Source organism: Rattus rattus, chromosome 6 (assembly GCF_011064425.1).
Source record: "Rattus rattus isolate New Zealand chromosome 6, Rrattus_CSIRO_v1, whole genome shotgun sequence".
Lineage (NCBI taxonomy): Eukaryota > Metazoa > Chordata > Mammalia > Rodentia > Muridae > Rattus > Rattus rattus.
The window spans coordinates 38,661,809-38,674,981 of NC_046159.1; the positions used below are offsets into that span (position 1 = coordinate 38,661,809).

Below are 13,173 nucleotides of genomic sequence, written 5' to 3' on the forward strand. Positions count from 1 at the left end.
CTGACCAAAGATGAGAACAATATAAATCCATATGTGTAAACATAAATATTTAGAAAGCAATGTGACAGTGTGGCCACTTAGCAAAACAAAATCAATAGGCTTCCCTTAAGGCCTATGGTCTTCACAGCAATGGACTTTTGACCAGGTATAAAATTCTTCCCGTGGAGTTGTGGTCATATCCAATCAGGAAGCAGTTGGTTACTCCTATAACCATCATTCCACTGTTGGGTGCATCTTACCAACTTGTCAGTATTGTAGCATTTAGGGTTCTGGACTAAGTGCAAACTTGATAAGCACCTGTTACTGTGCAGTAAACTCTCTAAGAGAGAGTTTACTGGTCAGTCTGAGGTTGATTTCTCTATGTACTGCACCCAAAATGAGTGGTGCCTCCATCACTAACCCACTTATTTCTTTTGTTTGTGTGTTTATGTGTGGACACATCTGTGTCCCAGTATGTATCAGGAAGTCAGATGTCAACTTGCATGAGTCAGTTCTCTCCTTCCTTCATATAAGTCTTACGGATTGAAATTAGATCATAAAAATTTTGTGACAAACCCCAGAACTCCTGAGTCATCTCATCCACTCAAATCAGTAGTGCCTTTAAGGCTCTGTTGAGCTTGAGTGTTTAGGGTCACTATTTTAGATGTTGCATCCTCTTAGTGATTTCCCTGCCTTATTGGCAAAGCGGTAAGCATTTCAAACAGTTGCGCCTAATCCTATATCTTGCCGCATAGCAAAAATAGTCTCATATAGAGCAAGTAGCCGAGCAGTGTCTAGGTTCAGGAATGTGTTGGCTGGTGCAGTTGGCTTAGCCTGCAGTGGTTCTTGTTAGTGCTGCACCACCAGAAAGAGTGACATATTTTTCACCTGCAACTTTAGGTCATTGGAGTAGCAGAGAGGGGACTTTAGTTTTCACATCTTCCCGTTGGTGAATGATCCACTTCTTACATGTATTTTAACAGAACAAAATTAATCTTATATTCTAGCACATACTATGATAGCTGTTTTGAGAACCAAATTGGCATTAACCTCTGGTCTGACACAATGTGGAGAACCTCCCAAAGCAGCAAATGCAGGGATTTTTCAAGCAAAAAACAGTCTTAAGCTATGTGATCATCATAGTGGGCAGCTATGCAATTATACATGCTTCAAGCGAATTCTTGATTGATGCCTTACCCTTTTCCCATCTTCTTTTATGTGTGGATGTTTTTGCTTGCATATGTTAGTGTATCATGTGCATGCAGTGCCCACAGAGGCCAGAAGAAGGCCTCTGGTCCCCTGAGACTGAGGTTACAGATAGCTGTGAGCTGCCTTGTGGGTGCTGGGAATTGAACCTGGGTCCTCTGGAAGAGTAACCGTGCTTTTAACAGCTGGGCTGCCTCTCCAGCCCCAAGTGCCTTCCTTTTCTACATTGATAAACTCACCCGGAAATTCTGATGTAAGAGAAAGCTGTGGTTCGAGCCTTTATTTTCACTGGTAGATTTTACATTTTCAGCTTGCCAATTATAATAGTAATTAGTATTAATGTATCTAAGTGTTTAAGGCAGTAGATCTACCCCGAACTTGCAAAGGAATTATGTAGAGTCTGGGACTGAGTGACAGTGTATAAAATACCTTGGAAGAAACCTGCCCTTCTCTCCACCTGGACAACACTGGCATGGTAGTGTGCCGCCTTCTTTGAGGGTGGGTTGAGCATAGTCCTTTTACCTTTTGTCTTTTAATCAATAGTATTTGACAAATATGTTTTAGCTAGAAATGGGAAAACAAAGCCAGGAGGAGGATTGTGCCGGGCTTCTCTTATTTTCAGTAAACAGAGCAGATGGCTGTGTGATTAGTTGTCTTTTTGAACAACAAAGGAAAAACAAACCGTTCCCACCGCACTCGTGGCTCTGGCTTCTGGGAGTTTCTTGGCGCATCCTATGCTCCTCTGGAGGACATTCTTGATGGTGAGGCTTTCATCTGGGCAGCTAAGCGCCAGGATTTCATCCCTGTTGCCCTTTTATCAGAACTTCTTTCTGGAAGAAGCAGACACACCTTTTGGCTGCTCTGTCTGGGTCTTTGTTCTCTTTGCTGTTCCTTCTTGCCAGCATTAGGCTCTCTCCAACTTCCTGCCTTTCTGGTTTCTACGGGGAACTAAGGCAGAGTGCTTCAGAGCACTGAACCTGGAGCAAAGCCTGGGTGTAAATCTTCTTTCTTCATTTTCCTTCCTCCAAAGGGGTTATTGATGGTATAAGAATCAATACAAAATACTTACACAGTGCCTTGTTCAGAACGGCACTGTCTCTAAAGCATTTTGTTTTATTTTTAAAGAAAACAGTGTTCTATTTCTGAATTACATTGACAGTTACATGTTTCTGAAATTGTAAGAGAATCCTGGGTAAAGCACAAAGCAATTATTAGCCAGCAACAACATAACTCACCCTTGCTATCTGAATGAGTAATAAGGGTAAATTGGAATATCAGAGCGATGAGCAGGAGAGGCTGCCAAGCAGTTTATAGGCACTGAGGCAAAAAATGAAATTGGGAGATTAGGAGTAGATAGCTCTCTGTCATCACTGTCTTCATGCAGAGGCAGGGACTTGAGGTGGATTGTAGAAAATTGGTAGTTGGACATTTAGGGTCATGGGTATTCAGAAGAGTGAGAACATATACAGTGTCCAGGACAGAAACACATGGAGAGTCTGGGTAGCCACAGAATGACTTCTTCTGCCAAAATGGACAGAAGTCCTCCAGTCTGTGAGGAGCATGCATGTTGTCCAGACTAACAAATGACTTTTCTCTTCATCCCTAGAGAGGCCCCACTTCTGGGAAAGACCGAGTGAAGAAGGGTGGATCCTACATGTGCCATAAGGTCAGTTGTGACTCCGCTGCTGAGCGGTTCCTGTGGGCCACACGTTCATTGCCCACCTGTTTGTGCTGATGCAAACTTCTTCACATCCAAGTGAGAGAAGACAGGAGTCTTCACCTTACTGAGAGGACAGGCGAGAGGAGCAGGAGAAGCAGCTTGTGGGCCGCATCCTGACAACTGGGTCAGCTGCTATCTCTTGCACCACTGAGAGGATTCTTTCTGTCAGCCTGGGAAGTAGGTTGGGCCCTCTGCCTCTTCCCATGCAGGTCTAGGACCGCACCCTTAGTTTCTGAGTTCTCCGTTGAGCTTCAAGCTACAGTTATAAATGCAGGGTGGCTTGTGGTTTACCAAAATGGAAGCATTCAAGTGTGCACTTTTGCTTCGTGTGTTGTGATTTCACTGTCCAAACTGGCAATTCTTGGTTAGGCTAAATGATCAGCACCTCTCAAGGAACCTTCATAAGGAATTTGGAAATAGAACCTGACTTTTTTTTTCTCTTTGAGTCATGAATTTTTCGTGCCTTGAGCACTCAGGGTCTGTCTTTAGGCTCTGTACTAAGAGGCATTTTGCAGTTTATTATTACCAAGAATCTGCAAGATAACTGACTCAGTCCTAGAGATTTAAAGTCATCTATAGCGGTTACTATATATTAAGTTACTGATTTATAATTGAGACATTGTCAAACTTTAACTTGGTCCTAAACCAGTAGCCCTCAAACTTACTTCAGAATCATCATATATATGAGATAAAGCCTGGCTTTTCGCTTCTGCCACCATCTGGTTAGGCTTTCCTGCTGTGTAGCCTGGACCTCAGGATGGTTTGAAGCTCTGCAAGCGTTGAGAACACACAGCAAAGTTTGGTAATAGCCCCAGGCAGCTCTAGGACATACACGGGTGAGACTGTAGGCGTGTTTCCTACCTTGGCCATGTGAGGAAGGAAGGAAGTTCATTCACTTCAACTCAATTCTTGTTTCAGACCTACATTAACTGGGCATGGTCATTCAGGAGGCAAAGGCATATGGCTTCCATGAGTTTGAGGTTGGCCGGGCTAGCCAGCTGTGAGACCCTGTCTTAAAAAAGGACAACATATCCACATTAATAATAAGATGTAGATAAATTTAACTTTATGGAGTCACAATTAATTAACTAGTTAATTAATTAAAATTTTGAGTCAGGGGCTCAGTACGCTAGCCAAGCTAGTCTCCACCTCCCGAAGTAAAGCATTCTTTCTGCCTCAAAGCCCCAATAAATGCGAGCATGGACATGTTCTACCTTGCAGGGCTCATGTCTCATTCTGTCCGTCTCTCTGCGTGCCTGCCTCCCTCCCTCCCTCCCCCTTTCCTCCTTCCCTTCCTCTCTCCTTCTCCTTCCTTCTCCTTCTCCCTCCTTCTCCTTCTCCTTCTCCTTCTCCTTCTCCTTCTCCTTCTCCTTCTCCTTCTCCTCCTTCCTTCCTCCTTCTCCTTCTCCTTCTCCTTCTCCTTCTCCTTCTCCTTCTCCTTCTCCTTCTCCTTCTCCTTCTCCTTCCTTCTCCTTCTCCTTCTCCTTCTCCTTCCTCCTCCTCCTTCTTCTCCTCCTCCTCCTCCTCCTCCTTCTCCTCCTCCTCCTCCTCCTCTTCTCCTCCTTCTTCTCCTCCTCCTTCTCCTCCTTCTCCTCCTCCTTCTCTTCCTCCTCTCTTCCTCCTCCTCCTCCTCCTTCTCCCCCTCCTTCTCCTCCTCCTCCTTCTCCTTCTCCTTCTCCTTCTCCTCCACCCCCCTCTCTCTCTCTCTCATTCTGTTTGAGACAGAGTCCTACTATGTATCTCTCACTGGCCTGGAACATCCAACATAGATCAGGCTGTCCTTGAATTCACAAAGATCCACATGCCTCTGCCCTCTTTCCAAGTGCTAAGATTTTTTTTAAAATTAAGTGTTATGCTACTGTAGTTGTTATATTTCATACCAGACTGAGCATATTCAAAGTTTTGAATCATCAATGAAATAGATTTTGCTAGATGGTTTTTGTATATCCGTTGAAACGATTTTCTTTTCCTTTTTAGTCAGTTAATTCAGTATAATATGATGACGTGCAGTGATAGATTTTCATTTTCTTGGGTTTTTTGTTTGTTTGTTTGTTTACTTATTTTTGAGTCAGCGTCTCCCTATGTAGCCAAGACTAAGCTAGCGTCCCCATGGCACCCAGACTCTCACATTGCACCTGACCGTGTCCGGCACAGGCTCCCGTCGTCGTAGCTGTCACTGTGCTGTTGCTGCCTCTTGCATTTACTCTTGCTGTGGTGTCTGTTTGATATATTTCGAATTCAGTTTTCTAAAATGTTGACATCTGCATATAATTAATGCTGAGTAGAACCTTTTTCGTTGTTCCTAGTAATTTTTGTATTCATAAATTTAATGGTAAAGTAGTCTTGAATCAAGATTTTTTTTAAAGATTTATTTATTTTATTTATATGAGTACACTGTAGCTGTTTTCAGATGCACCTGGTTGTGAGCCACCATGTGGTTGCTGGGAATTGAACTCAGGACCTCTGGAAGAGCAGTCTGTGCTCTTAACTACTGAGCCATCTCTTCAGCCCCTCAAGGTTTTTTTTTTAATCAATTTTTAAGAAGAGTTCATGTAAAATTAATACCATTTCTTTCTGAAATGCTTGGTAGAATTCCCTCTTAAAGGCATTTGGACCTAGACTTGTGCATTTACCCCTTTTTTCATTACTATAATGAAAACCCAAAAACGATTAAATTTTTCAAGAAAAGAGACTTACTTTGGCTTATGTTTTTAGGGATCCAAAGTTAAGGAGCATCATATGGTGCTTATATTCATGCTGGGCCCAGAAATTTTCTAAGGCATCACATGGGAAGTGATGGTGTGTGTTTGTGTGTGTGTGTGTGTGTGTGTGTGTTTTATTTCGTGTGTGCACATTCATTATGATTCTTCCTCTTCCTATGAAGTCAATAAGAGTCAAGCATAGTGACTCGACCCAAATGACTTTATTGAATCCTATTCATCTCCCCCAGAGTCCTTACCTCTAGTCAACATCAGGGTAGGCCTCCACCCCTCTCATCACCTAAAGGAATACACTCAAACCAAATCGAAACAAAATTTTCTTCTTTAATAGACATTTGGCACTGTAGATTATCCGTCTCTACTTGAGTACACTCTGAAAATTCTGTCTTTTAAGGAATCAAATCTTTTATATGAATTTTTTAATTTATTATCTCAATCTTTGTGTTTTCATTCATTATTGAAACCAATTATATTTAATGAAACTATTAATATTATTGGGTTTGAATTGGGTATCTTGAGATTTTTGTTTTTTCCTTTGCCTTATCTGTTCTTTGTTCTTTTTTAATCTTTGTCTTTGTTGGATTAAGGTATTTATCTGACTTCATTTTTCTCTCCTTAGACTTGTAATCTATGACTGTTTTAAAATGAATGGCTGATGTAGAGTCAAGTTAATGATTAACTTTTCCGAGTCAACCTGTAGAATACATCTGTGAACAATAGGATGACAAAACTGTATGGAATTAGAATTTTCCAGAGAAAAATGGCAATTCCAGAAATAAATAAAAAGAAAGAATGTTATAATTAATTTTTAAAATATAAAGAATGTTAATTTTTAAAATATTCATTTTTATTTTGTATGTCTGAGTAATTTATCAGCGTTTATGTTTTTGCACAACTTGTGTGTCGAACACCCTCAGAGTTATAGAGAGTTATGAGCTACCACGTGGGTCTGGGAATTGAATTCAGGTCCCTTAGAAAAGCACCTGGTGTCCTTTACCACTGAGCCACATAAACCGAGGTCACTTCGCGTTGTTAAGTAAACTCCTATAATCATGTCTCTCTGTGTGTGTGTGTGTGTGTGTGTGTGTGTGTGTGTGTGTGTGTGTGTGTGTGTGTGTGTGTGGTATGGGTGTTGTGCCTGCATGTATGTCTGCATACCACTTGTATTCTCAGTGCCCGTGGAGGTAAGAAGAGATCACGGAACTCCCTTAGACTAGAGTTACTAGTAGTTGTGAGCCACTATGTGAGTTCTTGGAATCAAACCTGGGTCCTCTGGGAGTAAGTGCTCTTAACTGCTGAGCCATCTCTCCAGGCCCCTCATTCATAGTTTTTAACAGTCTAAGTTCCAGCTTCAGGAAGAAGATGAGGACACAGAAAGTGAGGCTCTGAGGTAGCACAGCAACCGGTTAAGAATATAGGCTACCGTTCCCTGATCTGCTGCTTACACAGAATGGCCTAAGGCACACTATTAACATCTCTCAGCCTCAGTTTTTTCTCACGTGTGTAATGTCCATGCTATTTATATCTTTCTTGTAGGGGTATTGGAAGAATGCACAGAGTCAGTATATGTTAGGTTGATGGAGCAGTTCACATAATAAGTACTCAAATACAGACTTTGGTTCTCGGTGTTGTTAGATTGATACCTAACATTCCAATGTGGGATCTTCATTCCATACCCACATCAGGGCTACCATTCTACCAGGATGACAAAGGCATTGGTCTAGTGCCGCTTGAAAGAGCAATGGTAAGTCCTGGGTTCTGGTACAGCTTTCCCTAGAATGATTCAGTGTGAGATACAGTTGCCTTAAAAATAGCCTTTGTCTGAGAAAACTTTTACTCTCAAAAACCATATTTCTGTCCCACTTGAGTTGAAGGCCTCCAGGGTTGTAGGCCATTATCTGAAGTGGATTGTTTCCTGAGCCAAGAGCACATCCTTAGCACAGAAACTGAGATCACTTTTACAAAGTAATTAGCCATTTTGATGAAATCAGGCTGAAACAGGTCCCTCCTACTACCTCTGTTCTTAATTAATAGAATGACCCATTTTCCAGCCACCCAAAGACCTAACTTCCTTTAAGAACCACTTTTGATGCTGAAAATAGAGGTAGGAAAATATAAAGAACTGGAACATTCATAACCAGGACATTTGCTCTTTAACTGTGTCTCATTAGTGAGCCGTTACCGAAGTTTAGGAGAACTACTTATTAATACGTATTTTCTGAGTGAATGGATGTGTGTAAGTAGAATGATAGTAGTATGAATTGACTCTTTGCAAGTGCTGGGCCTGAGCTCTCCGTACTCGTGTGCATGTGTGCATGTGTGTAAGGGTCAGAACCATGGACTGCACACACTGGGGAAGTGCTCTACCGCCAAGTGATGTCCCCCTCCCCTCACCACGTGCACGGGGAGGCTTTCTCTTCTGGATTCAGATGTTCATAGTTGTTTGGTTCATGGAAGCCTCGAGATCTGCTGTGACCCAGTAGTAAATGTGGTTGCTGACTGTTTTGAAAGTGTTTCGTATACAAACAAAACAATTTCATTGCATAAAATTTAGAAAAGAAATAAAATGAGAAAGGTGGCAATGAAAATCAGATATCTTATGTCTTAGAGAAAACTATTAGATGGTATTCTGCTGTGAGTTTTATTTAATATCTATATTTTCAAAATTGAATTATTTTGTATTATTCTCAAGGTTTTCAATTACAGTCATAATAACAATTTTGTCTACCACCAATCTCTTTCTAGTCTCTTGTGTCATTGATTTGGAATCCTTTTCAACACTGTTCTGAGCAGGCATTGAAAGTTCATCGAGCTGTTGCAGCCTGGCTTTTGTAGCATGTAGACTAATCCATCCAAGGAGAGCTGCAGGCCTGTGCCTTGTCGCCAGATCTGCCCTTCAGCTTGCTGGTCTATGTGGCACGTAACCCGTTCCCTGCCATCCCGGCGGCACAAGTGCACCCACAGCTGGAGGCTGGGAGAGGTGTCATCCCCACCCCCAACCCGAGCCACCCAGAATCTCAGAGGCCTGATCTAAGCTGGGCAGTGCTGCTCTTGTTTCCATGAGGACGAGGTCAGCCAAGCCGAGGGTCAGTGACGAGGGTCAGTGACAGGGTGTGTGTCCCCAAAGCAAAGCATTCGCAGTGCTCTCTCCAGGGCTTGCTTTGTTTGTCTCTTACGCAGGGCTCTGTTTTGGTCAGTTTTCATTTTTGTGGTGCTGGGGATTGCTTTCTCACACTAGGCACGTGTCTAACGAGGCGCTCAGTCTCCAAGCCACGGTGAGTGTACGTTCGAATGGCTTTATTTTATCCGTGAGGACAGATTCTGGAAGGCTCTGCCTAAGGTTAAGTAGCCACTGAGATTGGGATTTTTTTCTTTGCTGGTCAAAAAATTAGCAAAATGCTTATCACAGTTTTCACTTGTATTGAGTCTTTAGACTGTGGACATGGTGATTCTGTTTATCTGCGCACATAGCATGCTTTTTACGTTAACCATCATTGGCTAATTTTCTCTGGAATCCGGTTTTCCAGTTCTTTGGGCATCTCAGCTCTCTCTCAGAGAGTCTTTTCCAAAATCCCCTCTAAAAAGCAGCCTCTATTGCTTCCGGTCATGTCCCCCCACTTTTCCTGTCTTCAGAGCTGACCACTGCTGGGAGCCGCGTTGAATGCTTCAGTCTGTTTGCTGTCTGGCCGTCCTCTTTGAATGCCAGCTCTCTGATAACAGGTTCCTTGTCTGTCGGCTCCGACTGCACCCTCATGCCTGAGATTGCAGCTGGTGCACTGCGCACTCATGTATTTAGTCTGACCTTGCTGTGTCAGGCTAGTGCCCTGCGCACTCATGTATTTAGTCTGACCTTGCTGTGTCAGGCTAGTGCACTGCACACTCATGTATTTAGCTGACCTTGCTGTGTCAGGCTAGTGCGCTGCGCACTCATGTATTTAGTCTGACCTTGCTGTGTCAGGCTAGTGCCCTGCGCACTCATGTATTTAGTCTGACCTTGCTGTGTCAGGCTAGTGCCCTGCACACTCATGTATTTAGTGTAACCTTGCTGTGTCAGGCTAGTGCCCTGCGCACTCATGTATTTAGTCTGACCTTGCTGTGTCAGGCTAGTGCCCTGCGCACTCATGTGTTTAGTCTGACCTTGCTGTGTCAGGCTAGTGCGCTGCGCACTCATGTATTTACTGTAACCTTGCTGTGTCAGGCTAGTGCCCTGCACACTCATGTATTTAGTCTGACCTTGCTGTGTCAGGCTAGTGCCCTGCGCACTCATGTATTTACTGTAACCTTGCTGTGTCAGGCTAGTGCCCTGCACACTCATGTATTTAGTCTGACCTTGCTGTGTCAGGCTAGTGCCCTGCACACTCATGTATTTAGTGTAACCTTGCTGTGTCAGGCTAGTGCCCTGCGCACTCATGTATTTAGTCTGACCTTGCTGTGTCAGGCTAGTGCCCTGCACACTCATGTATTTAGTGTAACCTTGCTGTGTCAGGCTAGTGCCCTGCGCACTCATGTATTTAGTCTAACCTTGCTGTGTTAGGCTAGTGCCCTGCGCACTCATGTATTTAGTCTAACCTTGCTGTGTCAGGCTAGTGCCCTGCGCACTCATGTATTTAGTCTGACCTTGCTGTGTCAGGCTAGTGCCCTGCGCACTCATGTGTTTAGTCTGACCTTGCTGTGTCAGGCTAGTGCGCTGCGCACTCATGTATTTACTGTAACCTTGCTGTGTCAGGCTAGTGCCCTGCACACTCATGTATTTAGTCTGACCTTGCTGTGTCAGGCTAGTGCCCTGCGCACACTCATGTATTTAGTCTGACCTTGCTGTGTCAGGCTAGTGTGCACTCATGTGTTTAGTCTGAGTGCGCTGCGCACTCATGTATTTACTGTAACCTTGCTGTGTCAGGCTAGTGCCCTGCACACTCATGTATTTAGTCTGACCTTGCTGTGTCAGGCTAGTGCCCCTTGCACTCATGTATTTAGTCTAACCTTGCTGTGTTAGGCTAGTGCCCTGCACACTCATGTATTTAGTCTGACCTTGCTGTGTCAGGCTAGTGCGCTCTTGCACTCATGTATTTAGTGTAACCTTGCTGTGTCAGGCTAGTGTGCGCCACTGCCACTCATGTATTTACTGTAACCTTGCTGTGTCAGGCTAGTGCCCTGCACACTCATGTATTTAGTGTAACCTTGCTGTGTCAGGCTGTGCCCTGCGCACTCATGTATTTAGTCTGACCTTGCTGTGTCAGGGTAGTGCCCTACGCACACTCATGTATTTAGTCTGACCTTGCTGTGTCAGGCTAGTGCCCCTGCACACTCATGTATTTAGTCTGACCTTGCTGTGTCAGGCTCTGTGTAGTCTGGCTGGGGTTCTGCCCTTTTTTGCTTTTTTTGTGCTTCTGAAACCGCTCTTTAGCCACTCATCTGCCTGCCGTGCTGCTTCATAAGCTGCTGCTATTCAAAGCGTACCCAGGGGCTAAGCAGCGACTGAAAGCTTGTTAGAAATGTACCTTGAGGACCACGTGAAAACCACGAAAGCAGCATGTCTGGATGTCTGCGTGGATAGCCTAGGATGTGTATCTGGACAGCCACTTCTGTCTGTCTGACTGTCTGTCCATCCACTGCGCATTAGTTACTACTCTTGTTGCTGTGATTAAATATCTTGACTAAGGCAATCTAAGTGCCAGTGAGAAGACTCGGTGGGTGGGAGGAAGTACATTGCAGGACTGGTGATTTGTCACTGGATCACTGGGGTATGCAGCACACAAACAGAATAAACAATTTAAAAGCAACTTATGGAAGAAAAGGTTTATTTTGGCTGACAGTGTCACGGTAGTCTATCATGACATGGAAGTATAGTGCTTATAGCTTGAGGTAGCTGTCACATTGTGTCCACAGTCAAGAAACAGAGGGACGACTCCTGGTGTTCAATAGCTTCCATCTTTTTCCGTAGTCTAGAACTATAACAGAGGGAATGATGTTGCCTATATTTAGGTTGGGTCTTCCCACATTAATTAACCTCATCAAAATAATCCCTCACAGGCCTGGGCAAATGTTATTCTCTGGTGATTCTGGGTTCTATTAAATTGATGGCATTAATCATGACAAGTGCATTCTGAGAACCATTACCATAAGCACGGATGTGTCACTTAGGCCTTCCTAGAGACAGTGACATTCTGCAAGAGACCCAAATGAGTAGCTCAGCTCAAGGCCCTTCGTACGTTTTTGTTGCATACTCATTGTATTCACATCTGCCTGTGGCCTCCAGCAAGCCAGGCCTGGACCACGCCTAGACCTGGGCCATGTTCTCCTGGCATCCGCAGTTAGGGAAGGAAATGCTTGGCCATTTTCATCCTGTGTGGCTCCTTCATGGGATCAGACTGCCGAGTCTTCAGTGTGCTTGGCCCTGAGCTTGACCTTTGCTGAGGTGGAAGTCACTGAATGTGTGTAGCTTTCACAGAGGCTCTGAGTTGTCAGGGTTTGATCTAGAAATCTCAGCGTTCTGTCATTTCTCAGCAGTCTGGTGCCTGTGCGATGATTCTGCTATGTCTCCTCACACACTTCTGCCAGACATTTGAAAGCTTCTGTTCATGCCGATCACACAGATGCAGAGGCATCACCTCTGCGTTTCAAGCACACTCAGAATTCATCTTCTGTCTGTCTTCCTGAGCGTTGGTGATACATTCTGTTCCTCACTCCCCACGAGGAAAATTGGTTGCTATTGTTTTGTTATCTATAGAAGATAGCACATTATGTCTTCCTCTTTTTTAAAATGGGGAAAATGCACCAGAGAATTTCCATGTCAGCCTCACAGATAATTTTTAAGGAGATTAGAAGCATCTGGCTTTTTGTGAGAGAAAAGAAATAATAGGAATAAAAAAGTGTCTTGTATGCTGACCTATTTTTTTCCCTTCCCACAAATTATTTCTTCTGTGTGAGTTCCTAACTTCTTCTACATAATTCTTTTTGAAGTGTCTTTTACCAGCTGGTAGCACTGGGCTCAATGGCCAATTCCTGACTTATGCTCACGGCTCCCAGAATGACTGGTTTGTTTGTATTTCATGCTATTTTGGATTGGAGAATGAACCTCACAAGAGTTCCATGCATGCTTATTTTGGAATCTGGCAGCTTTCAAAATGCTGTGTCAAATAGTCCAGGGCCACAGATACATGTCCCGAATGTTTGTGTGTGTGTGTGTGTGTATGAATAGGCTGTGTATTGGGGGTAGGAAAGAAGATGTGAGATGGATGGTACCCTTCACACCAGGAGTCTAGACTCTTGCTAAGAAAGGAAGCACACTACAGTTTGTCCAGAGTGGAATCCTGCTTCCTTTAACAACTGTGTCATCTTCTGTAACTTGTTTGATTTGCCTGGGCTTTACAATCAAAGAAATAGCAGACAAAAATGCCTGCTACCATGCTGAATATGTCCTGGGAAACCAATGCCCATGTTTGCGTGAGCATTTATTCTATGCTCTTTCACAATTAGATAGAATAAAATAAACCAAACCACAACACATATAGTTTTATTATTACTATGATATAAAATCCTGAGGTATTG

General features: G+C 43.6%; 1 protein-coding gene across 1 annotated transcript in view; it reads left to right on the forward strand.

The window, feature by feature from the left end:
* Positions 1-13,173, forward strand: part of Sumf1 (sulfatase modifying factor 1) — a 79,512-nt gene that overhangs the window by 64,237 nt on the left and 2,102 nt on the right. Inside the window, exon 8 of the mRNA XM_032905995.1 lies at positions 2,792-2,851. Coding sequence (XP_032761886.1) covers positions 2,792-2,851 — 60 coding nt within the window. The remainder of the gene's footprint in view (positions 1-2,791; positions 2,852-13,173) is intronic.